We start from the raw sequence: 22,016 nt of genomic DNA, 5'->3' as shown, positions 1-22,016 counted from the left end.
CTTCCCTCCCATCTTTGAAACGGTTGGCGGCCAGCTGCTCGGGCCACTTGTGCTTCAGTGCTGTTCCTTACTGCAGTGTTCAACCGCTGTGGTTCAGTGGTCCAGGCCCTGTGAGTATGTGGATTGTTGCCTCAGGCGTCATCCCGTCCAGTCTTAAGTCGTCACACCCCGTTGCAGCGTGCAGCAGCAGCCCATGTGGATGTCATCGACAAGCAAGCACTTTGGCTGGGCAGGCAACAGGTACGTACCCCTTCTACCTTGACGGGCTGCCGGAAAGATGCCAAGACCTTGCCGAAGGAATTTCCGGCAATCGGCGGTCCCGGCCAATCTTTTGTCGGCTCAATTTTTTGAAGAAGGTTCCTGGCGCGGCGCCGTCGTTATCGGCCTGTGGACGGTTCGTTATCCATCGATTGATCTCCATCTCCATCCGTGTTACGGCATCCTCCCCGAAACTCCCCCCCCCCCCCCCAAAGTACCTCCCGTCTGCATCCGCAACCACGCAGACAGAACACCCATCTGCCAGCCCTACAGGCCCGCCCTCCTCCTAAACAACCGAACCCGGTCCCATTGCTAGCCACCACTTCGGCGGCCAGCTTTCCTCCTTCATATAGTCACAATGGTATGTTTACTTTTTGTTGTTAAACAAAGTTGCGCCACCCTGTACAGTGTTCGGTTGTCATGCGCAACTCTTCGCCTCCGAGTTTCCGGACTTGACTTGACTTGACTTGACTTGACTATAGCCACATACATGCTCACTCAAAACGCCATCATGACTAACAAAACCCTCTCTTCCTGTTTCTCTAGGCCTACCGTCTCATCACCCAAGTAGTCGTCGTCGGCTCGCGCGTGCTCGGCCGCGCCTTCGCTGAGGCCTACAAGCAAGCGGCCGCCTCCTCGCAGTACCAGCGCGCCCAGCAAAAGAACGGCAACGCCGCCGCGGGGCGCGCCAGCCTGACCAGCGGCATGACCCTCGACGAGGCGTGCAAGATCCTGGACGTCAGCAAGCCCGCCGACGGCGCCTCGGCCGACATGGAGCAGGTTATGGAGCGGTTCAAGCGCCTGTTCGACGTCAACGACCCGGAGAAGGGCGGCTCCTTCTACCTGCAGAGCAAGATCGTGCGGGCGCGCGAGCGCCTCGAGGCCGAGATCCGCCCCAAGATGGAGCAGAAGCAGGCCGAGGAGGAGGTCAAGGAGGGGTGGAACCCCAAGATTTACAAGGACCAATGATCATCACGACACTATGACACACACGTCTTGAAAACGGAGAATGAGAATCTCTTCCGAGAAGAAAGGCGGCGGCGACGACGGTGGTGGCTTGGTTGATGTCGGGGGTTGGAGAGAGAAACTGGGCACGGTCGCGGCATGCGCATACACACGCAGCGGCAGCGGAAGCGGAAGTTGATGGAAGGGGAAGCCCATGGCTGGCTGTCCCGTTGAAACTTGGCCGAAATCGATTGTTGCGTTTCCCCCACTTTATACGATGATACGACTCAAAGGCGACAAAGAGAGAGAGCGAAACTCGACGAGCAACAAACGGTAGTTATCCGTCTTTCGTTCCCTCCATCATCATCCTCCGTTCCGGCCAGTTAGTTCCGCCTTAAGACACGTTCGTTGTTGGGACTGGCAGTACCCCTACATTGTCAGGGGATGGGTGGCTCTTCTGTCATCATGTCTGCCATCCATCCCAGTTGACGTGAACAACCAGTCAGTCGCAGTCACAGCCACGCCCACTCGACTCGACCGCACCACTCACTCTCCAGCCAACAGCCCCGACTTGTACAAAAAAACACAGACACATAAAACAAAATCACTCTTCACTCGACTTCGGCAGGCCTGGCGTTCGCGGTTAGGAAGGGGGTATATACAGGATGGATGGATGGTTGTTGGTTTCTGCATATTGTTAGCGAGAGAGAAAATTCGGTCCTTCGACGTGTAATTCTATATCACATTTGTACAAAATATATGGGGCAGATGGAGTATTTGCTGTGAAGCTTCTGTCGTTGTTCTTAAAACAACATGTTTTGATTATACGGTGAGTGACATTAGCTGTGAGAGCTAAAAGGTGACAAGGTAAGTATCCCTTCGATGATGGACATTCTGAAATGGCTTCTAGCATATATTTCCACGTGTACTTCTATCACTTTTTTACGAAAATACATGGGGCGGAGTATTTGCTGTGAGCTTCCTTCTGCCGTTGTTCTCAAGACAGTGAGACTCAGGGTGACAAGGTATCCCTTTGATGGATACATTATGAAATGGCTCTTACCTAGCACAGGTATCCGATGGAATTGATGCCACCTCAGCCAAATAACAAATAACAACCTACCTACCTACCTACTTCTGGGAGTTGATAGACAAATAGACGCTTTCTAGTTCGGGGGAAACAACGGTGGTTCTTGCCGTACTTTAGGTCACGGACTCCTCACGGACTCACGGTGCTTACCCAGGTTCTATTGAGAGGGACGTTTGTGTATAAGTTGCGTAAAGAAGTGCTAGTTATAGGCACAGTACCTGAGAGAACCAAGGCTGTATCTCAGAAGAAAAAAGGTATTTCTTGCTTGATCTAACAAACTACCTAAGCTACGTATTTACGAGCGAGCTACCTACCTAGATAAGATACAGTTCATTCGCTTTCTCCATCGCTCCATCACTTCCTCCTCTCTTCTTCAAGATAGGTATCGTCGGCTGAACATGAAGGAAACATAAACAAAGTCAATGCATAGGTAGGTAGGTACCAAATAACATCAGTGGTTTGCCAGAGTACCATGAAGATGACTTGATTGCATCACTACCTACCTCACCATTAGATGCATGTGCACAGAAAGTTACTAGCTGGGTGGTTTTCTATGTAGTTTTCTATTTTCTTCTTTGGCGCGTAGACTACATATTTCCCGGTTTGAAACCTTAGGAGTCAAGTGCCCAACCGCTGCTCCTTTTATGACTACCTTACTGAGTCATCTCCTTCTCTTGGTCGTCCTAAGACGGAGCCAGACGAAGGGCGAAAATCACTAACTGGAAAAGGATCGTATGAAAATCGCACTGAACTAGCTACACCGGTGTGACCGGGTATTTCTGACGAGGAACCAGCCCATGGTGTGGCTTTACAAGGTCTGCTCGAACGGCTGAACTTCTCTCTCCATATATATATGTACCTGAAAAATACCAAAAGGTATCCAGTGTGGTTACAATTCTCCAACCGTATCGCTCGCTCGCTTGTTATATCATAACGCTCATGTAGCGACCATCTCTATACCAGGTTTCGCTGATCGTTCCCAAAGAAGTCTTCGTGACAAAAAAAGCAAAATAAAATCTCGAGAGAACAAGAAGGCAACAATGTGGCCTCTGTAATGGACTTGAGAGTTGTCCCATCACGACTGACAACAATCCCTGAGTAAGAGCGTCGCGCTGTCTTCATAGAGTGGTGTAATGTGTACCTGAGCAAGAAGCTGGGTTGCGATTAACCATCGCTCCAGTATCCGGGGTATGGAACACGGCTGGTGCCATCCGGTGCAGTCTCCACGATGGTAGGCACCGACTGAACGCGTTCCGTCTCGGGAGTTCTACCACGCTCGGGAGTACTGGCGGGTGTGTCGGGAAACTGCGTAGCTGTCATCTCAGGTGAGTCTAGCTTGTGTTTCTTGAAGGGTCGGGGATCATCCGCAAGAGACTCATGAGATGACTTGGAAGGAGGGGTCATCTCGCCAGGAGGAGACATCTCATAAATCTCTGTGCTTTGGGCGGAAACCTGGGCGGGCTTGGGAGTCGAAATCGAAATAGGAATGCCAGTAGTGACGCTCTTCTAGACCTTCTTCTTGATCAATCCCTTCCAGTAGTCGAACCCGTTCTCGTCACTCCGCAACTGGAACATTGTGCCTGTTCCTTTCCACGAGTTCAGCTCGATGCCGTCCTCCATAACCTCCTCGGCTACCAAGAGGCCCTGGTCTTTGGTGATTCCCAGCACACGAGCCTTGACGCCGTCTTCGTCTTGGAGGGTAACGATCTGGTTGGTGTGCAGCCAGTGTTTGTAGTACAAGGCTTCTAGCTCGTCGGAAAATCCCTTACTCAGGAAGTGGTCGTAGAGGATCTCGAGCCAAGTGACAATCCGGGCTACTAAGCGTTCGATATGGAACGGCTGCGGAGGTGGCTTATCACCTCCTAGCTTGCTAGCAGTCCACTTAAGAAGAGCATCGAGACTGGTCGTGGGTTCCGCGTTGTTTGTGTTGATGCCAATGCCGACGATGATCTGGTAGTTGGGAGAACTATACGAACAGTTGGCGAGGATGCCGCCAACCTTGACGTAGGCTGGTTCGTCAGGCTTGCTCGGATCCCGCACGTAGATGTCGTTGGGCCATTTAATCTTGACGTCCAATTTTTGGTAAATGCTATCCGTGGAATCATACCCCTTGATCGCCTCGACAATAGCAACCGCCGCCAGGTAGTTGATGAAAGCTAAGGGGCGCATGCCCATGACGCTCGCTGGGTGGTTGATGACCGTTGACATTATCAAGCAGCCGGGAGGAGAGACCCAGACGTTGGTGCCCCGGCCACGGCCCGCCACCTGACGAGTGGCGGTAAAGGTAAAGCCTGACTCTAGTCTGGCCATGAGGTGAGGGTTGCTGCAGCACAAGATCAGTATCTGGTCATGTGTCAAGAAGTGTATCTCCTCTTACCTCGCGAGCAAAGTATTGGTGCTTGTGACAGTTTCCCCATACATCACGTGGTTGCCCCAGGTCAGCTTAGGACAACGTGAGGTCCCCAATGCATTCTTGCCCGTCTTAATGGTACGGGTCGACTCAAGCATTCGATATTCATCCATGGCGGCAAAGTAGAGGTCGTAGTCAAACCGTGACTCGTCCACCCCCGAGCCTGCTACGTTAAAGACGACATTGACTCGGTAAATAGGTTTGCCAAACTGTCGAGGCTCGTAGTTGGTTGACCATGAGCCGTCGTTAGTCCACTCGATATGGAAAACATCCAGATTAAACCTATCCTCGAGCCAGTAGCTCCCATCGGCTGCGACCGCCGCAAATGTTTTTTGCCCCATGAGGCGGTTTACAAAGGATTCAAAGTGGCCCTCTTGGCAGTAGATATCCAGCTTGTTGGTTGGCCGGTGAATCTCATTCCATGCATCCTTGGAAGGGAGCGACAGTCCCAGCTTGTTGAGGCACGCCGCAAGGAATTCGAGCCGTGCGGTTTCGTCCGCAGTCACTTCCTCAATGAGCTTGTCGTAGCCGGGGATACTAGCTTGTGGCTTCAAGGACGCGCCGGCGAATCTGGAACTTGCGTTAGTAGAGAACTCTTGATGCGTTTCACAATACTTCTATCTTACTCTGGGTGTGGTCCAGTAAGTATGGCTTTGCCATGGCCAGCCTTGCAAAATACCACTGCGGCCCGTTTTTCGCCAGACTTGACATCGATATCGTCTGCGTATTCGGCAAGAACTTCGACCCCGTTTGATGCAAATTTCTCGACGTCGACGAAGACACCGCCTCCATTGTAGTAGGATTTGAAGACATCAGGAGGCGCCTGAGCACCAGAGAAGGCTTCCTTTCTCACCGTGAGCTTGGCAGCCCTCGCGCCGACTTCACGGTGGTACTCGAACCCCTTGAAAGCAGGACCAGCGCAGGTGCCCGGGAAGAAAGCCAGCTCACGCTGGCCCTTCACATCTTGGGCTGGGTCCTCGAGTCCGAACCAGCAAACGGCACTGCCATAATAACCTCCTGCACAGAAGCCCAGGTAAGCTCCTCCGTTGCGGACGTAGTCGATAATGGCACGGTTGCCGGTGCCGTTCAGCTCGCGACAGAAGGGGAGGTCAGCACCACCGGGAAAAACCAACAGGGCACAGGTTGAGGCCCATGGTTCGGTCTTGAGGATGTTTGAGGTGATATATGCAACAGCATACTTGGACCCGACCAGACGTTTAAGTGACTCGGTGCACTGGCGTTGTGATTCGGGTGTTACTCCCGGTCCTGTATAAGACGTTAGCGTTAGTCAAATGAGTCATGAGATCTCAGGAAAAGCTCAGAATACGGGTGACTTTTACCTGCGTAGATCAGGACGTTGAGCACTCGTTGATCAGTCTTGGGAGCGGTGGCCATGGTTGCCGTAAAGACGAGAGGAAACCTTGTCCTTGATTTTGCACCGCTTCTTTTGTCGAAGATGGACGGGTGATGAAGTCGCTTGAGTGTTGATGTTTTGTTGTGATGCTCGAGAGGAGACCTCAGGGTCGCTAGGGGATACTGGCGTGGGGTTTTGGGGTTCCTGCAATGCTGTTTAGTGGGCTGTTTTCAGGGCCACTCGCGCCCTTTTCCTGCACTGCTACTGCCCGTGGCTCCAGCTCTAATCTGAACACGATCTGATCCAAGTGGAAGGTACCTGTACTCACACCAGCGAAGACACAGGTACAGCCAATATTGCGCCAACTCGAGAAATCGAAATCGAAGAAGGAGAAGATATAATAGGCGATCGAAAATGGCTAGCAATGACCATAAGCCCGAGCAAAGACCGGCTGCGAGTGCTGCTGCTGCTGCTTCTGCCAGTCAGCAAGATGACGAGCCGGATGAATGGTAAGAGAATTTGTGTGAGCTGGTTCCTGCCGCTTGGCCCCCCAACACTCAACGAAATAACAAGCAATGGCCGCGGAGTCCGGATGGAAAGTACCGCCTGCAGACACTCCCCCCTCAGTCATTTCCTCCCCGTTGTATCCGGCTCCTTTTTCGAGGCCGTTCCTCTGCAGGTCCGGGCCGTTTCTTCTAATGTTGAGTGGTAAGCTGACATTGACTTTGTCGTGTAGGGACAAGCGAATCTTCAGCACTGGATGTGCCGGTAAGAACTCCTGTTACTGCGCCAAAGTTGCTGCTGGAAACTTGAACATGCTCTAACATTGGATGTTCTTCTCACACACATAGATGAGAATGCCAAGTTGACCGACTGTTACTATGAGAAGAAGGACTGGAGGCTTTGCAAGAACGAGGCAAGTGAATATCTTACCTTTTGAAAGTGTTGAAAGCACCGCTCATTGCTAACCTCAACACATGGATTCCGGGCGCAAACAGATGGAGAGATTTAGGCAGTGCTGGAAGCTCCAGGGCAACGATAAGCGTACAGACACCAAGGATGCATGATCACATAGCAACATTAACTTGTAGAGGTATGGACCAGATCATCCAATAGGTGCCGAAGTGAGAAAATAGAGCAGAACAGTCCCATGAACAAAAAGTAGGCCTATTGTGGATTTTCATATCATGGAAGGGTCGTCCTAGTGGAACTCTGGAAGCCGTGTTGAAAAGCATCAATATCAACTAACAATTATCTCTAACTCGGTTGGCCCAAGCTCCCTCGAGAACTGAAGCCGACTGGGCTTTTGACTTGTGGAAATCTCCGATTCCTTCTCGCTCCTCAGTGCCAAGACTTACTGCAGGGGTCGTCCTTACGTCGTGCCTGCTTTTGCGCCCCGCCGTCGTCCAGTCCACCTTTTTTGCAAGTCGCTTTCAGTTTGTTTACAACCCCCATTTGTTCATTCCCTTCCCCGGAACAAACTACCGCTAACAAACAAGAAAAAAGTCCAAGGCAAGCTGAGGGACCTAACCACTGCCTTTTGTCCAGCACTTCGACCTCAAATCAACCTTTCTCGGCCACTCTTTTTCCCACAACACTTGCGCCAAAGAACAACAACCGCAACTTATCCAAGATGCGCTCCCAAGCTCTCCAGGCCGCCTGCCGGCCTCTACGCTCGCCCTCTTCCACCCTCCAGACTCTCACAGCCTTCCAGTCACGACCCATCACCACTTCCAGTCCCAAATCGGCATTCAGTGCATACACGTCAAAGCCTTCGTCCAGCAACGCATCCACCACTACCGCCAGGAAGCCCGTGACATCCTCCTCATCTTCGTCCACGGGCCCCAAGATCAACGCTCCCTCCGCAAAGCCCTACGCCCCTGCGCAACACCAGCAGCAGCAGCAGGCTTCCGCCATCGACATCGAGGAGACCCCCATCCCCGTCGTCCTCGATCCACAAGCGGCTCAAGTCCCCGGCGCCACCATCGAGGACGTCGACCCCGAGCTTGCGGCGCAAATACCCACTCCCACCAACAGCAACGGCGCCGGCAGCAAAAACAAGGGCGCCTTCACTGCCGCTTTGACGGGCGGTGGTGGCAATGGCAAGGGCAACGGTGCGGCCCCGCAGACGATCGACTGGTCTTCGTCCTACCACGGCTTGTCGACGGAGGCGTTCAGCCCGGAGGTGGCCAAGATTCTGATGCAGCCGCTTGACCCTCTGGACGTGGAGGTTAAGCCTGATGGAATCATCTACCTGCCCGAGATCAAGTACCGGCGCATTCTCAACCAGGCTTTTGGACCCGGAGGATGGGGACTGGCGCCCAGGGGAGAGCTGGTGGTGGGCGAGAAGGTGGTGACGAGGGAGTATGCTTTGATTGTTGGTGGTCGGTGAGTAGTTTTCACCCCCAGTTTCCCTTTTTGTTAACCTCCTTTTCTTTTCTTTTGTCCTATATTTCATGGAGGCGTCATGCATGCTAACAGGCCTACTCCTAAAAGCTTCGTCGCCCAAGCCCGCGGAGAATGCCAATACTTTTCGGAGGAGACAATACCCACGGCCGGCGAGGGCTGCAAGTCCAACGCCCTGCTGCGATGCTGCAAGGACTTGGGCATCGCGTCCGAGCTGTGGGACCCGCGCTTCATCCGCGAGTTCAAGAAGAAGTACGCGCACGAGATCTGGGTGGAGCACATCGTCAACAAGAAGCGCAGGCAGGTGTGGTGCCGCAAGGACGCGGATCCTTGGTATCCTTACCAAGTTGTTAAGAAGACGGCTTGAGTTGGTGGCGGATGTCTGATGGGAAACATGCACTGAGAGGAAAGGAGGGATTGCCAAACCTAACGTTAGTTTGGTCTCTTACTCTCTTAATGAGACAGGGAGACATGGAAGAGAGAGTGCGTAGAGAGAGAGGCAGATGGTTGAACGCTCAGTTTTTGGGGAGGCCACATTGGACATTCATCCACAGAGACACCGCCTTATTTTGAGATGTTGACGTCTGAGTGTTTTCACGGCCGGTGTGTTAGAGTAGAAGAACTTGAAGGAATATCTTGACGGCTTTGCATTGCTGGTTTTGGGGAAAAGATAAACATGCTGGAAAAAAAGCATGGTGGACATGGAAGGAAAATAGCACGCTGTACAATACGTTTAGGGAGTTAATGATTTCATAGAATCCCATCTTTGGGCAAGAGTCCCACATACTCAACTCTGCTGTTCTGGCAAAAAATATATGTGACTTACTGAAGACGGACATAATTAAGTGGAATCAGTTGAAGCAAAGTTGGTAGATGGCCTAAATGGCGTTTCTCAAATTTTATATGCCGCGGGCGAGTCTCGCCTACCCATGATTGCTCATATAGTGTAGCGAACCCAATGGCTCAACTCCATCCCCACCGAAACTTTCTCCAGTCAAGACTTAACTTGAGGTTTTAGTCCAGTCCAGGCTGACTCTATCCTAGGATCACCATATGTGACGGCATCCCCAACCCAGCAGATTTTTATACGTATTTTCCCCCGAGTTTGACTATAGCGCAAAATGGCAGCATAAACTGATGTCCATCGTCGTTGTCGTCTACTACTTCTCAACCCCAGTGCTCTTAGCAGCGGTACCATCTCCACCACCACCGCCGCTGCCCCAACCAAACCAACCGTTGCTTCCCTGAGTATTCGGCGCCGGCCTATGCCTCACCCTCCTGCCATTCTCATCCATAATCTCCTCCTCTCCGCTCTCGGCTTCGAGCTTCTCAAAGTCCGCCTCGGACCGGTTGCGGCTAAGCCCGCCCCCACTCACACTGCTGTGCTCGCTCATAGAGCGCGAGTCCCTACCGCCGCCGCCGCTGCGGGAGTTGGAGCTTTGCCAAGGGTTGCCACCACCAATGCCCGAAGTGAGTCCAACATCGGCGCCGTCGAAGCTCAAGCCCGGCACACCCCTGACACCACCACCACCGGTCTGCTGCTGGTTGTTCAGTTGCGAAGCCTCGCGGTCCAGCGCGTTGAGGACAGTGTTAAGACGCTCGCGCTGGGCTTCGATGAAGGACATGCGGGCGCCCACGCCACGGATGCTATCGGGGATAAGGCTCGAGGCACCTCCGGCTCCGGCTCCGGTGCCTGGGGTGGGGGTTACGTCGCGGTCGTACTGGTTTCCGCCGGATCCGGATCCCTTGCTGGAGTAAGCGTTGCTGGCGGCGCTGACGGCCGAAGACAGGAAGCTGTAAAAGTCAGTGCCGAGGGCGCCGCCCGCGGCGTTGTTAGCACCACCCGGGCGAGCAGCCGGCAGGTTAAACCGGGCGAGGAGCGATTGGGTGTAGGACTGCGCAGAAGTCTGGGAGCTGCTGGCACCATAGGAGGCTGAGGCGGCCTCGGGCGGCGAAGGAGGCATGCCGAGGACTTGGGTCTTGACGTATTCGATGGCTTGCTTGAGGTAGGCGAGGCCGGCGGCCTTGAGACGCTCGTGCGCCGAGGCGATGAAGTCCTCGATCTGGCCCTCGTTCGCCTCTAGCCAGGGGTCGACGTAGGTTTGGTAGATGATGCGGGCGCCCTGGGTTTGGGGAAGGACGAGATAGAGGAGGAAGACGAAGCGGGCGAAGGCGTAGAAGGGGATCCTGGCGCAAGACAGTTGTGTTAGTAAAACAGGGAGACTAGAAGGGACTTGCTTTGCAGTGACTTACCAGACGAGGAACCAACCAATCCACGACTCAACGAGGACAATGAAAGAGATGACGACCCAGTACATCAGCCATGGTGTCAACTGGGCCGGATCGGAGCTCTTGAGAGCTTTGTAACTGGCATAGACGGGGAAGAGGAAGGAGGCGATAGAGCTGTTTCCCGATACACCTTGTGTTAGTTGATGGACATATTAACGGTTGAGATGGCGGGACAGCGCATGGCGAGGAACACAAGCCCGCTGCCCAGCGCAAAGCTGTGTTTGAAGGATTTGACGCACGAGAGGAGGTTGGGCAAGATGTCGAACATGTTGACAGCAGCCTTTGTTCCCGGTGGTACCGGGAAACGTGAAGTCGTAGAGGTACCAGACCGTAGGTTGTTGAGTCGAGTCTCGGGCGAGGATCGTTAGTGTGGTCGAGAAGGTTAGGCTCGATATGCGGTCAAAGGCTTTTGATGTCTTGACGAAACAAACAAAGAGGAGGAAACGAGGGCCGAGAGAAAACGTTGAATTCGAGGTCGGGGTGACCAAGTTGCTCTATTTGGATAATGAGGAAGAAAAGACGAGGTGACCCGGAGAAGCAGGTCTTTGTTGTTGTTGTTGTTGTTGTTTAGAGGTAGCTGCTTCAGATGTTCGTATGATGAATGAGGTAATAGGCTGTGAATAAGCCAACGCAAAGTCTCCATCAGCAGATGTGGAAACCCGACCCCGTTGACGCAAGGCTACCCTTCTCGGCTTCTTAAAAGGCAAGGAGACCACAGGGCGGCACGCACGGTGAGGCACGGGGTCCGCCCTGCTGAGTCTGCTGAGCCAAAGCCTGGGGTAACACCTGGCTGCCGTTTGCTGGATCGGAGTCGTTAAAGCGGAAAATGACCTTTTGGTGCCCAATCGATCGAGAGTTTCAAGACAGGATCTGAAGACAACAGACAAACAGCGAAGCTCCAGGGGTAGCACCGCCAAAGAGTCCCCGAAGGGTTCCCCTCTTCCCCCCCCGCCAGCCTCACGGTAAGGGGCGATAAGACAGCGGGAAGCCCCACCGTTACCCCACACTACACCCTAACCCCGGATTTGCAAGAGTTGACAGCGGACAGCAGACAGGGGGAGCGGGCATTTCAACTTTCCTGTCTCGAACCTCTCTCTCGCAGCCTCTCTTCCACAGTATCAATGTCATCTAACTTTGACCTCAGTTCTCTTGATCTCAAGGCTGTTTATCAACAAGTAGTTGTTTCTCTGTATTGACCTCCTTCTCCAACATTGGTTGTCGCCACCGCAGTGTCTCACCAACAATATCAGAGACACAGAGACACCATAGCCACCACCACTTGAACCGCGGGGGTGGCCACTATGGGATCTCGACGTCCACTTATAGCTTTATTCTCGGAAAGAGGCTTTTCATGGTTGCTCTGAGGGCTCGTTGTCTTGTTTGGCCTGTCCTTGCAAGCCTTGCCGGTCATGAAAGCATCCTGTGGTTCCTGAGCTGCAACCAAGTACATACAACCACCGCCAAGTCTCTAACCTCCTGTCAGGGCACGACATGAGACTCAACATGCCCCTACATATTTTCAGTGATTTGTTCTTCTTTCTCGGTTCATGAACTGGTCTCATGAAGGCCAATCCAATGTCCGGCCGATACTTTTACGAAAACGGCCCAACGATCAAAGGACGGCATTATGGCTCCCTGGCTCCTACCCATCTGTCAGCCGAACTCGAAAACCCGGCGTCACACCGTACTGCCATCCCAGAACATCATATAGCCTCAACACGAGCACCATGTGGCCAGGTTACAGCACATGCACATGAGCCGCGAAGGATGCGGCTCTGCGGCAGGTGTCCGCTTCCAGTCAACGAGGATGACATTGTTTGGAACATGGTCTGCTAATGCCGGCTCAACGATACATGGACCCTGAGATCTGCAAGGAGCTTCGACACGAGAAACAGTTACTCAAGTTTCGATACTAAGAAGAGCCCACCATCGAACAATGGCCTTCTTGGACTTCACGGCACGGCATAGAGCAGACCGCCTGCACCGCCGCCATGTTTTCCATGCTGTGAGTGCCGTTTCGGCATTGCTCAAGCTGTGTAACGGGCATGTCTACTGATGCTGTGTAACACCGAACCTTTCAAGTTTACAGGCCGGTCAGAGGAAGGAGGCGGGCAAATATATGGCCGTGGTTTTGCCTCTGTCAATCCAAGTACCGCGATCTACACCCGGTTCCCAAACACAGTTCCTCGTCATCCGTCGCCTACACGTATAAGAGCAGCCAGCATCCAAAAGCCGTCATGTCCTCTTTGGGTTTCCTGCATGTAAAGACACGACGATCATCTTTACGATGCATTCAATGATGGTACAACTTGACACATAGGACAACTCGGTTGACGTCGTGGGAAAGGGGGTTGAATGTCTTTGGAAAACAACCGGCATGGACGGATATTGTCACCCGATCGGCCTCTATTTTCGGTATCTCTGAGCTTCGCACGCCGAAACACAGCAATCAGAAGCCAAGGGGAACTCTCATCACGACATGGCTGTTGTCAGGCAGCAATCGAGTTCTTGCCCCTTTTCGAACTTGAAGTCACCACCAACAAAGGGATTCCCGAGCGAACGATTAGACTTTGAACGCAAGTTGCTCGCCGAGATCTTGGCTTCCTGCTTGGACGCTCCCGATACGACCGAGACTCGACATGAGCATCAACCAAGAAACCTCTTTCTCCACGACTTCAAAATCGTTGAGGTTGGCCAGCTCAGCGGATTGTCCTGTCAGTCACGACTAGTCAGGACCACGAGAAAAGGGGCAAAGTTATGCTTAAATATTTATCCCTCCCACATTCCGGCAATGTCACCATTGGCTGCTTCTTGCTCGGATTTCCCATGACGGGTATAGCGGCCATGTCAGCTAAGATCTTTAGTGTGAGCCAAGTTGGATGTGACATGGAACTGGGGACCAGTCCAGATTTCTGGGTTTGCCTAGGTTACTTTCCAAGCGCAACGGGATCCACGGACGGCAATTGCTTCCAGCCTCAAGAAAATACAGAGCGTACGTAATGGTGTTTGCGATGCCAACCAACCCGGAAAAGGGGCAGTACGCCATCACGAACAGAGAACCTCAAGTGAGGTATGCGAAGACGCATTTCCTTCCCCAAGCGGAAAGAAGGTGTGCCATCGAGATTGTTGTTCAACCCCCATGAGTGTTTAAGTGTCAACTCAAGAGGCCTGTGTCAGTTGCGATACCGGGCCAAGGGAACCTCTAATGATACGAACAGAAGTGTTCTAACGATTGTTTTCTTCGATCTCGCCCCTTTTCTCCTTGCTCCATGAAACTATCCCAACCTATCGATTGGTATACTCTACTGGGCTGGTAAGATTCTAGACTGGTGTGCGAGTTTGGGAAGGCCTAGACACCACGAGTTTTGCCTTCCAGCGATGGACACAACTCGAAGCAGTCACATGAGCTTTCCTTTCTCGTCCATAGCGCACCATCAAGACTCAGCATGCTTGGGCAAGCACTCCTGTTTTATCATCCAGGTTCTGCTCTTACAAAGCAATCACAAACAGTCATCCCCGTGAGGCTCCAGCAGAGAGAGCACTGCACTTACCGAGCCAAGCACTGAGGAAGCGCTCCGGACAACCTAAAAGGCTTTCGACAGTGGATTCACCAGCGCGTTAGATCGTTGGCAGTGGAGTTAAACTCCATCTTTACTTTTGTTTTATGGTGATGAAAACGAGGAAACATGGATACCTAGGAAATCCACCCGGCGTCCATGCCGAGCCCCGGTCCGTTGATGAGGAGGATGCGGGGGAGCCAAGCCAAGCGACGCCAAGGTTTCTGGGGAAGCACCAAAATGGAGAGTGACACTCTCCCCAACTTCATCACTTCCACCACCATTCATTTCCATGGCGCTAACCGGAATGGAATAACACTCCCGCAAGCCGGTCGTTAGCTTGTTTCTTTGCCCGGGGCTATTAACGTTTTGGAGAGATCTTCTTTGCGCCCAACTGTTGGAGAAATGCGGAGGATGCCTGGACGTCACCAGCAGCAGATTGACTGGTTTGTGGACATGCTCCGGGGTTCGATCGGTGGGTGGGCCACTGGAGAACGCTGTGGATTTGACACTGGCCCTCCCCATGGGGTAGTGGAATTCACTCCACGGCCCCGTATCATGACACTCAAACATTTCCAATCTCTGGAGAACCCTGACCAAAGTCATAATAACGGCGGCTTCTATTGGCCATGCTTGTCTTCGATGGAGCTTCTCGTTGCATGTCATTAACGGCATTCACTCGAGACACCCTCCTCCAAGATCTCCAACTCGCCTTGGCTTCAATTGCCATGCGGGGGACGGGAAACGAGAACCATGGGTGTAAGCCAAGAAGAAGAACGTTGCGCTTTGTTTGGTCAATCTCACGCTTACACCGAGCTACGACCTGGAATCCGGGACCTGGCAATTGGTGAACAGAGGAGAACGAGAGGGGGCAGAGCCCATCTGCTTCAAGTCCAGCACACCTCGATTCCTTCCGACCATGCGAGGGGGGGCGTTGACTGGATGCAGAGCTACCCATTCGGTTGGTACTCTCGATGAGAATGTACACCACCACTACGATGCCCTGTCGTGTCACCGTGAATGATGATAGGCTTGAGGACCCTGCTGCTTGGCTTCTTGTAGGCACACTTCAAGCTTAACCTGGTCAGCTTGGCACTTATCGACGAAGGATTCCTTTTTCTGACCGCAACAGATAAATCCTTCTTGTTATCCATGCCGGCAGCTCCTACGTGCATCTGACCGACAGGTACATTACGTCGGCCCTTCCCAGCCTCAGCCGCCCTTACATTTTTCTTTATTGTTCATCATCACCTCTCACCCTTCCTCACCACCTTCCTCCTTCTGCAACCTACCACTCGTCTACCACCGACCTCACTCACATAAGGTCGCCGTTGAGTGTCTCATTTTCCATCCATCAGGTTGTCGGTTTTTCATTCCCAACAACAGAACCGGCTTCTCCTCGTCGATATCACATCAGCCACCACAATGGCCGCCGGAGTGCCGGAAACAGTGACCTCGGAAAAGAGGAGGCAGTCTTTGTCCGAGTCAGACACCAAGGAAGGTCATTTCGAAAATGCTCCGGGGGCGCACCTCAGTGCCGAACGGGGCCAGGCCGCAACTGACATGTAAGTCGCTTCCTCTGATGTGGTCAATATCTGATCTTCATTCTCCAGTAGGGAGATTGATGGGCTAACATTCATTCGACAGTCACGGCAATTCCCTCGTTGAAATCGACCCCATCGCCGAGAGAAAGCTCCGACGAAAAATCGATCTCTTTATCGTACCAACAGTTGCGATTCTTTACCTATTCTGCTTCATTGACAGAGCCAATATCGGTGAGCAGCCAGAAAACCCCCCAGAATGATGAAGAGCACCTGGCTTACGATATTGGATACTAGGAAACGCGCGGCTAGACACATTAGAGAAAGATCTCGACCTACATGGATACGACTACAATGCCCTGCTATCGATCTTCTATGTCGGCTACATCCTCTTCGAAATTCCAGCAAACATCTGTTGTAAATGGATGGGCCCAGGATGGTTCCTCCCGATAACCTCGCTTGGTTTCGGAATCATGTCCGTCTGTATGGCCTTCGTCCACAACTTCTCCCAGGCTTGCGGTGTTCGTTTCCTTCTTGGAGTTTTCGAGGCCGGCATGATGCCCGGAATTGCCTACTATCTTTCCCGCTGGTACCGTCGGTCCGAGCTCACTCTACGTCTATCGCTGTACATCGTCATGGCTCCTCTAGCCGGCGCTTTCGGTGGCCTCTTGGCGTCTGGCATTCTCAAGCTCGACCACTTCGGCAGTCTTCATGGATGGAGAATGATCTTCGGCATTGAGGGCATCATCACTGTTGGCCTGTCCCTCATTAGCTTCCTTACCCTCACCGACCACCCCGCAACCGCCAAATGGCTCACCCAGGAGGAGAAGGACCTTGCAATTGCCCGCGTAAAGTCGGAGCGTATCGGCCAGACCGAGATCATCGACAAGATGGACGCCAAGAAGCTCAAGGCCGGCATCTTCAACCCCGTCGTCTTCTTTACCGGCTTTGCCTTCCTCCTCAACAACATCACCGTCCAGGGTCTCGCCTTCTTCGCCCCTACCGTCGTCGCCACCATCCACCCGACCAAGAGCATCATCCAGAAGCAGCTGTTGACCGTCCCGCCCTACATCGTCGGCGCCTTCTTCACCGTTCTCATGCCTCTTATCAGCCGCTTGCTCGACCGCCGCCAGATCGTCATCATTGCCTGCTGCCCGCTTGTCATGGTCGGCTACATCATGTTCCTGGCCACCGAAGATGCCAAGATCCGATACGGCGCCGCTTTCCTCGTCAGCACTTCCATCTTTGCCGGCGGTCCCTTGACCAACTCCCAAGTCAGCGCCAACGTCGTCTCGGACACTGCAAGGAGTAGCGCTATCGCCTACAATGGTACGCCCACCATATCCCCTTCCCTTCCATTTTTCTCACATGCAGGCAATAAAAGCTAACTCGCCTATGTCACTAGTCATGCTGGGCAACATCGGCGGCCTCATCGCCACCTGGTCCTTCCTCCCCTCCGACGCCCCCAACTACCACATCGGCAACGGCATCAACCTCGCCGCGTCCGGCGGTACTTTGTTGATCGCCCTTTGCCTGCTCATCTGGATGAAGAGAGATAACGCCAAGCGCGACCTGCGCAACGCCGAGGAGGAACTGGCGGGCATGTCGCAGCAGGAGATCCAGGATCTGGATTATAAGCACCCTGGTTTCCGGTGGAAGCCTTAAGGTGCTGGCTGCTTCACAGGAAGGAATTGACTCGGCTTGGTGCATGTTTGCTCATGTTAGATTCCGTTGCACAGGGCTAGAGGTACCTTACCGATATCCGAACCAGAACTGGAGGAGATACATAATTTCTGGAAGGATAGGGATGGATGGATGGATGATGACGATTATGAGATGAATACCCAAGCATGATGAAGTTGCTGTTTTATATTAAGAATATGCCATTTTAATACTGATGCTAACAGTTCAAGCATCTTGTGCTACACATGCCTACTATTTTCACTTCTCTCCCTTTGCCCCAGCCCGAAGCGGAAACTTTCTCGATCCTTTTTTCCCCCAAGGTACTCTGCTGTAGTGGCACTCCGTGAAATAATAACTCCCACCATGATTCGCAGTTTTCTGCACAGCAACGGCACGGGAAGCTCGGAGTTCGGAGGTGCTTTTTGCCAAGTATAAGCGAGATCCTTCTGCTGCATGACACTTTATCGATCTCACCGCAACAGGGGTTTCACGAGTGGTGTTGACCAATGAACATGTCGAGAGACTATCGACGACCGTGGGATGACATGGAGAAGATTCTCGGATGTGATGGAACTTTGGATGCACTACGCGGCACGGGAGGGTATTGCGACATGAGTAGGTAGGTACCTACTGTGGTACAGCTGAAGTTGTGATACCTACCTATGTAGGTGATACAAGGAAGATTCGGGACCCAAAAAAGCCAAAAGGGTGGCATGAGGGGAGCTATCAAAGTGCTGACTGTTCTTTGCGTTACTCGTATCTCGAGGTAGAGATAGCATGTGAAGGATGCACAACAGGTGAGTGAGGTTACATTATTCAGTTGGGCTGTATATCATGTACGGTATCTTTGCTTCAGCCGTCACATCTTTTTTCCTTTTTTTTCCTTTTTTTATCACGCAGGGAGGGTTCAGTTGTCCTGAGTTGCGAATTCTTTGAGAAACTTCGCGATAGCTGTATGATCGAAAGATAATTTTTATCAATAAGGGAACAGGGCCGTTGGACATCAGCAATTTACCCTGTATGTGGCAGATTCTGTTGCACAGCTTCGTGATTGACGTATAAAACACAGGGACAGTAATCTACCTAGAGGTTGTTAGGTATTGACACCTTCTGTAACATGAAGGACATAAGCACCAAACATTGCAATGTACAACTCCAAATCCCCGCCGTTGAAGTTTACGGCTCTTAGTAACCGAAGACGCATAATGTACTACAAACCTTCCATTGGCATTGTACAGCATGTGCATATTGAAAGTGAGCGACCGATGCCGTGGAACTGCGATTACTCACTTCAATGATACATGTAAGTCCGGGGTAGGTGAGCTTTAGTCAAAACAAGACAGAATGAAACGTTTTGCGATAACCTCGCTGGAGGCCATCCAGTAGCAGACGTAGTACAACGTGTGTGGAAAGACACAGAGATGCATGATATTCAAGTCGTATAGACGCTAGACCAACATGTCCTTTGAATGCACAACGCACGAAGTGTCCCAAGGGATCAGTCATATCGTCGAGCTTGATGACTCAATGAAAATACTGTTTCACGAGAGTGTCCCTTGTGAGCGCAGGTCAGTTCAAGTTCAAAATGGACGTCCTGCAGCGCTGCAGCCATCTCCCAAGCATCTCCCATCAATGGAGTTGACAGGAAATAAAGCAACAACAGTGACTGCATGTCCTTATACTGACCCTTTTCACAGGTAAGAAACAAACAGCAAAAGAATAATTGCATGAGGTGTTGTGAGCGCAAAAAGTGCCAAAAGTCCCAAAAAGAAAAGCCAAAAAAAAGTCGTGGCCCGCCCCTGAGTTGAACCGGGACCTGTCCGCCCCGCTATAGAAAAGAGTCGCAGGAGAAATAACGGTTTGTGCTACCCATTACACCAACGGACCACTGGAAAGGAGCGGTTTGGGATGGGATTATAAGGTCCAGCCCAGTCCGGGTCTGGTTCCTGGTGGCCTGGTAGCCTGTTACCCTGGAGTTCGGGGCCGGCTCGGGGCAGTGGCAGGCAGCAAGGCGGCAGTGGGCGGGTTCGGTCTGTCATCCGATCTTGTCTGGTTGTCCGGTTCAGGTTCGGGTCCAGCGAGGCTGTTGCTTGGTGCGAGGGCAGGCATGTTCGGGAGAAGGAGTGGCAACACTCAGGTTTGTGGGCCTAGGTTTGGGTCCGTCCGAACTCACCTGGAGCATGCAGTGAAAGAGGAAGTGCCGCAAGCTATGGTACTTGTAGCGGTGTATCACGGAATGGGGAAGGCCAGGAGTTGCGAGAAGAACCCTTGGTCTGACTTTTCTTATTCTTTGCCAGCTTGGTTTTGTGTTTCGGAAGGCGCTTTTCGGAAACAAAGGGAACATCGAGAACAACTATGAAAGAAAACATCCCTTGGCCTAACACCGGAAAGGCCATAAATGAGTGTCTCAATGGGATTGTGATATAAAAGAAAATGAACTTGTAGATTATTGGTCATGGTGGTATTCTGCCAGATATTGGTAGGGCTGAAATCCGGGCCGCCTGGCCGGTTTCAGGGGCCGACTGGGCATCCCCAAACACCACGTGTGTCAGGTCCACGGAAGGCGCACGGAAATGTCAACAAGCGCCAGGTGCTCGGGTTATGGCACGTCTCATAGAGTCTACTTGTAGGCGGCATTGACAGTCAAAGCACATCGTTCGCTTGAAGGTGCTCTCACGAGAGGTACGCTGTGTGATTGAAGGGGGAGCATCCTGCTGCAAGCCATCTTATGTTGGAGTGAAAGAGCAGGGGAGAAAAGAGGAGAAGAGCAGGGGAGAAAAGAGGAGAAGAGCAGGGGAGAAAAGAGGAGAAGAGCAGGGGAGAAAAGAGGAGAAGAGCAGGAATTCAAACATTAAGAGTGTAGAGAAAGTAAGATACCTATAAATGTTCAAGGCCCATTGTGGTCCTACTCAGGATTCCACGCAGATCCCTCACTCGTCTTTGATCGCTTCCATCACGCTCGTTTCCATCCTGCCTTGCCTACATTCCTCCAGTGCCGGTCACTCCTTGAATTCGGGCACACTCTTTGATCCATCATTGTCAACGTAGACCGCAAAGCAGTAGATCCACGGCAAAAGTGACGCCAAGTCACGCCAAGAATGATTCAACCATCTGCCCTCGTCCTGCTGGCAGTAAGCCTCTTCACCCCAGCAGCATCAGCCCACGGAGAGATCACTTCCCCGCCCGCCCGTCTCCCCGGCCCAGCGATGGCTCAAGCCTGCGGCCAACAAGCCGTCAACGCCGTCCTGGCTGATAGCACCATGCCAATCGAATCTGTTCCCTTTTCGTCGTCCTCCTCTTGTAAGCCACAGCCATCTCTCAGTTCTGGGCACTTACCCTTTTCCCTTCATCATGTTCCAAGCAGTACTGACACCATATCTGACCTTAAAGGCAACCCCTTCCTCTGCCGCGGCGCTCTCTTTGCCGACAACGCCTCCCTCCTCCAACGCTTCACGCCGGGTCAAACGATCCCTTTCAAAGCCTCCATCCCGATCCCGCACGAGGGGCCTTGTAACGTGTCTGTTGTCAACACTCAGACAAACTCGGTCGTTGGACAGCCGTTGCTGGTGTTCGATTCATACGCGGATGAAAGACTCGCGAGGTTGCCGGCGAATAACACTGCTTTCAGCGTCACGCTGCCAACGGATGGGGAGGTGTTGAAAGAGTGTGGGGCCCCGGGAGTTTGTGTTCTGCAATGGTTCTGGTTCGGAGAGGGGGCGAGACAGACGTATGAGAGCTGTGTTGATTTTGTTGTTGAAGTATCGACGGGAGTGCAAGAAGGAGCGGCACAGGGGGGAGGGGAAAAATTGAACAAGTGCGGTCGAGTCGGCAAACGTCGTCAACGGAGGTGAGAGGGTCGCGGTACCTCTACGGAGGGGACAGGCAAAGAAATCAATTTCGATACAGGCTGTTGAACAAGGTTGAGATGAAGTCGTCATCGTGGGATCGAGATTTGGTTGTTTGTTCTTGGGTGTCGTCTTGATACTAACGAGGTAAAGGGGGTTTGAGACTTTGACGCTGGTACAGAGCACAGTCAGTCATGGAACATCTTGAATGGGAAATCTCACATCAGACTCTGCATATGGTATACATAGAATACTCAGGTCATGTTGAAAAGAAGGTGCCTCTTCTGGTGATCAACAACCATTAACCGCGTACTCCATAGTATAATCTCTCTCGCCGTCCTGTTGTCCGAACTCGGCCGTGAACAGGAAACGTCAAAGAGGTGGCCGTTGTCATATGGTATCCAAAGAAGGCCTCCAAAGAGCAACCCGGGCATCGTCGGCATTCGAGGGTCGGGACCCGTGGAGCTCGATCAATTTTGAGATTATAATATTTCTTTACGTCTGCTTATCGGATCTTCTCAATGATATCGCCATGCAGGCATCTCCAAATCCCCTGGGATGGACCCAGATAGTCGTGGAGGTGCGTCCGTTGCAAGCCTTGCATGAGGGTATCCGTCTTCCACGAGGATGGAATAGTT

The 22,016-nt window shown here is 52.4% G+C and overlaps 8 protein-coding genes across 8 annotated transcripts; 6 read left to right on the top strand and 2 right to left on the bottom strand.

The window, feature by feature from the left end:
• Positions 1–277: 277 nt before the first annotated feature.
• Positions 278–1,990, top strand: SMAC4_00724 (uncharacterized protein; the record flags this gene model as incomplete). Its single annotated transcript, XM_003349788.2, has 2 exons — positions 278–394; positions 805–1,990. The coding sequence occupies 2 exons, from the start codon at positions 278–280 to the stop codon at positions 1,225–1,227; spliced, it is 540 nt and encodes a 179-aa protein (XP_003349836.1). The 3' UTR covers positions 1,228–1,990.
• A 1,146-nt stretch (positions 1,991–3,136) lies between these two features.
• Positions 3,137–6,311, bottom strand: SMAC4_00725 (uncharacterized protein). Its single transcript, XM_003349789.2, has 5 exons — positions 6,044–6,311; positions 5,330–5,969; positions 4,671–5,273; positions 3,806–4,616; positions 3,137–3,745 (listed from the first exon to the last, which is right to left on the bottom strand). Exons 1-5 carry the CDS (start codon positions 6,096–6,098, stop codon positions 3,458–3,460), a joined length of 2,397 nt encoding a protein of 798 aa, XP_003349837.1. The 5' UTR covers positions 6,099–6,311; the 3' UTR covers positions 3,137–3,457.
• A 58-nt stretch (positions 6,312–6,369) lies between these two features.
• Positions 6,370–7,213, top strand: SMAC4_00726 (uncharacterized protein). The gene is made up of 4 exons (XM_003349790.2): positions 6,370–6,566; positions 6,794–6,825; positions 6,909–6,973; positions 7,056–7,213. Exons 1-4 carry the CDS (start codon positions 6,472–6,474, stop codon positions 7,122–7,124), a joined length of 261 nt encoding a protein of 86 aa, XP_003349838.2. The 5' UTR covers positions 6,370–6,471; the 3' UTR covers positions 7,125–7,213.
• Positions 7,214–7,522: 309 nt separating this feature from the next.
• On the top strand, positions 7,523–9,238 carry SMAC4_00727 (uncharacterized protein). Its single transcript, XM_003349791.2, has 2 exons — positions 7,523–8,445; positions 8,554–9,238. The coding sequence occupies exons 1-2, from the start codon at positions 7,691–7,693 to the stop codon at positions 8,828–8,830; spliced, it is 1,032 nt and encodes a 343-aa protein (XP_003349839.1). The 5' UTR covers positions 7,523–7,690; the 3' UTR covers positions 8,831–9,238.
• A 104-nt stretch (positions 9,239–9,342) lies between these two features.
• SMAC4_00728 (uncharacterized protein) lies at positions 9,343–11,420 on the bottom strand. Its single transcript, XM_003349792.2, has 3 exons — positions 10,992–11,420; positions 10,717–10,866; positions 9,343–10,650 (listed from the first exon to the last, which is right to left on the bottom strand). Exons 1-3 carry the CDS (start codon positions 11,018–11,020, stop codon positions 9,624–9,626), a joined length of 1,206 nt encoding a protein of 401 aa, XP_003349840.1. The 5' UTR covers positions 11,021–11,420; the 3' UTR covers positions 9,343–9,623.
• A 2,089-nt stretch (positions 11,421–13,509) lies between these two features.
• On the top strand, positions 13,510–13,895 carry SMAC4_14088 (uncharacterized protein; the record flags this gene model as incomplete). The annotated part of the gene is made up of 2 exons (XM_066091767.1): positions 13,510–13,598; positions 13,661–13,895. The coding sequence occupies 2 exons, from the start codon at positions 13,510–13,512 to the stop codon at positions 13,893–13,895; spliced, it is 324 nt and encodes a 107-aa protein (XP_065947729.1).
• Positions 13,896–15,410: 1,515 nt separating this feature from the next.
• Positions 15,411–17,795, top strand: SMAC4_00729 (uncharacterized protein). The gene is made up of 4 exons (XM_066089480.1): positions 15,411–15,874; positions 15,957–16,084; positions 16,148–17,179; positions 17,256–17,795. The coding sequence occupies exons 1-4, from the start codon at positions 15,735–15,737 to the stop codon at positions 17,513–17,515; spliced, it is 1,560 nt and encodes a 519-aa protein (XP_065947728.1). The 5' UTR covers positions 15,411–15,734; the 3' UTR covers positions 17,516–17,795.
• A 2,657-nt stretch (positions 17,796–20,452) lies between these two features.
• SMAC4_00730 (uncharacterized protein) lies at positions 20,453–21,964 on the top strand. Its single transcript, XM_003349794.2, has 2 exons — positions 20,453–20,833; positions 20,924–21,964. The coding sequence occupies exons 1-2, from the start codon at positions 20,632–20,634 to the stop codon at positions 21,382–21,384; spliced, it is 663 nt and encodes a 220-aa protein (XP_003349842.1). The 5' UTR covers positions 20,453–20,631; the 3' UTR covers positions 21,385–21,964.
• The last annotated feature ends 52 nt before the right edge of the window (positions 21,965–22,016 follow it).

This window comes from Sordaria macrospora, chromosome 7 (genome assembly GCF_033870435.1).
Source record: "Sordaria macrospora chromosome 7, complete sequence".
NCBI lineage: Eukaryota > Fungi > Ascomycota > Sordariomycetes > Sordariales > Sordariaceae > Sordaria > Sordaria macrospora.
This window is presented reverse-complemented; position numbering and strand designations above follow the sequence as displayed.

Coding starts and splice junctions, on each gene's coding strand:
- SMAC4_00725 (XM_003349789.2), bottom strand. CDS start 6,098: ATGGCCACCGCTCCCAAGACTGATCAACGAGTGCTCAACGTCCTGATC. Junction 5,970..6,043: donor CAACGTCCTGATCTACGCAG/GTAAAAGTCACC, acceptor CGTCTTATACAG/GACCGGGAGTAACACCCGAA. Junction 5,274..5,329: donor CTTACTGGACCACACCCAGA/GTAAGATAGAAG, acceptor CGCAAGTTCCAG/ATTCGCCGGCGCGTCCTTGA.
- SMAC4_00726 (XM_003349790.2), top strand. CDS start 6,472: ATGGCTAGCAATGACCATAAGCCCGAGCAAAGACCGGCTGCGAGTGCT. Junction 6,567..6,793: donor GATGACGAGCCGGATGAATG/GTAAGAGAATTT, acceptor TTTGTCGTGTAG/GGACAAGCGAATCTTCAGCA. Junction 6,826..6,908: donor CTTCAGCACTGGATGTGCCG/GTAAGAACTCCT, acceptor TCACACACATAG/ATGAGAATGCCAAGTTGACC.
- SMAC4_00728 (XM_003349792.2), bottom strand. CDS start 11,020: ATGTTCGACATCTTGCCCAACCTCCTCTC. Junction 10,867..10,991: donor ATCTTGCCCAACCTCCTCTC/GTGCGTCAAATC, acceptor ATCGGGAAACAG/CTCTATCGCCTCCTTCCTCT. Junction 10,651..10,716: donor ATTGGTTGGTTCCTCGTCTG/GTAAGTCACTGC, acceptor GTCTTGCGCCAG/GATCCCCTTCTACGCCTTCG.
- SMAC4_00730 (XM_003349794.2), top strand. CDS start 20,632: ATGATTCAACCATCTGCCCTCGTCCTGCTGGCAGTAAGCCTCTTCACC. Junction 20,834..20,923: donor CTTTTCGTCGTCCTCCTCTT/GTAAGCCACAGC, acceptor CTGACCTTAAAG/GCAACCCCTTCCTCTGCCGC.
- SMAC4_00729 (XM_066089480.1), top strand. CDS start 15,735: ATGGCCGCCGGAGTGCCGGAAACAGTGACCTCGGAAAAGAGGAGGCAG. Junction 15,875..15,956: donor GGCCAGGCCGCAACTGACAT/GTAAGTCGCTTC, acceptor TTCATTCGACAG/TCACGGCAATTCCCTCGTTG. Junction 17,180..17,255: donor TAGCGCTATCGCCTACAATG/GTACGCCCACCA, acceptor CTATGTCACTAG/TCATGCTGGGCAACATCGGC.
- SMAC4_00727 (XM_003349791.2), top strand. CDS start 7,691: ATGCGCTCCCAAGCTCTCCAGGCCGCCTGCCGGCCTCTACGCTCGCCC. Junction 8,446..8,553: donor GCTTTGATTGTTGGTGGTCG/GTGAGTAGTTTT, acceptor TACTCCTAAAAG/CTTCGTCGCCCAAGCCCGCG.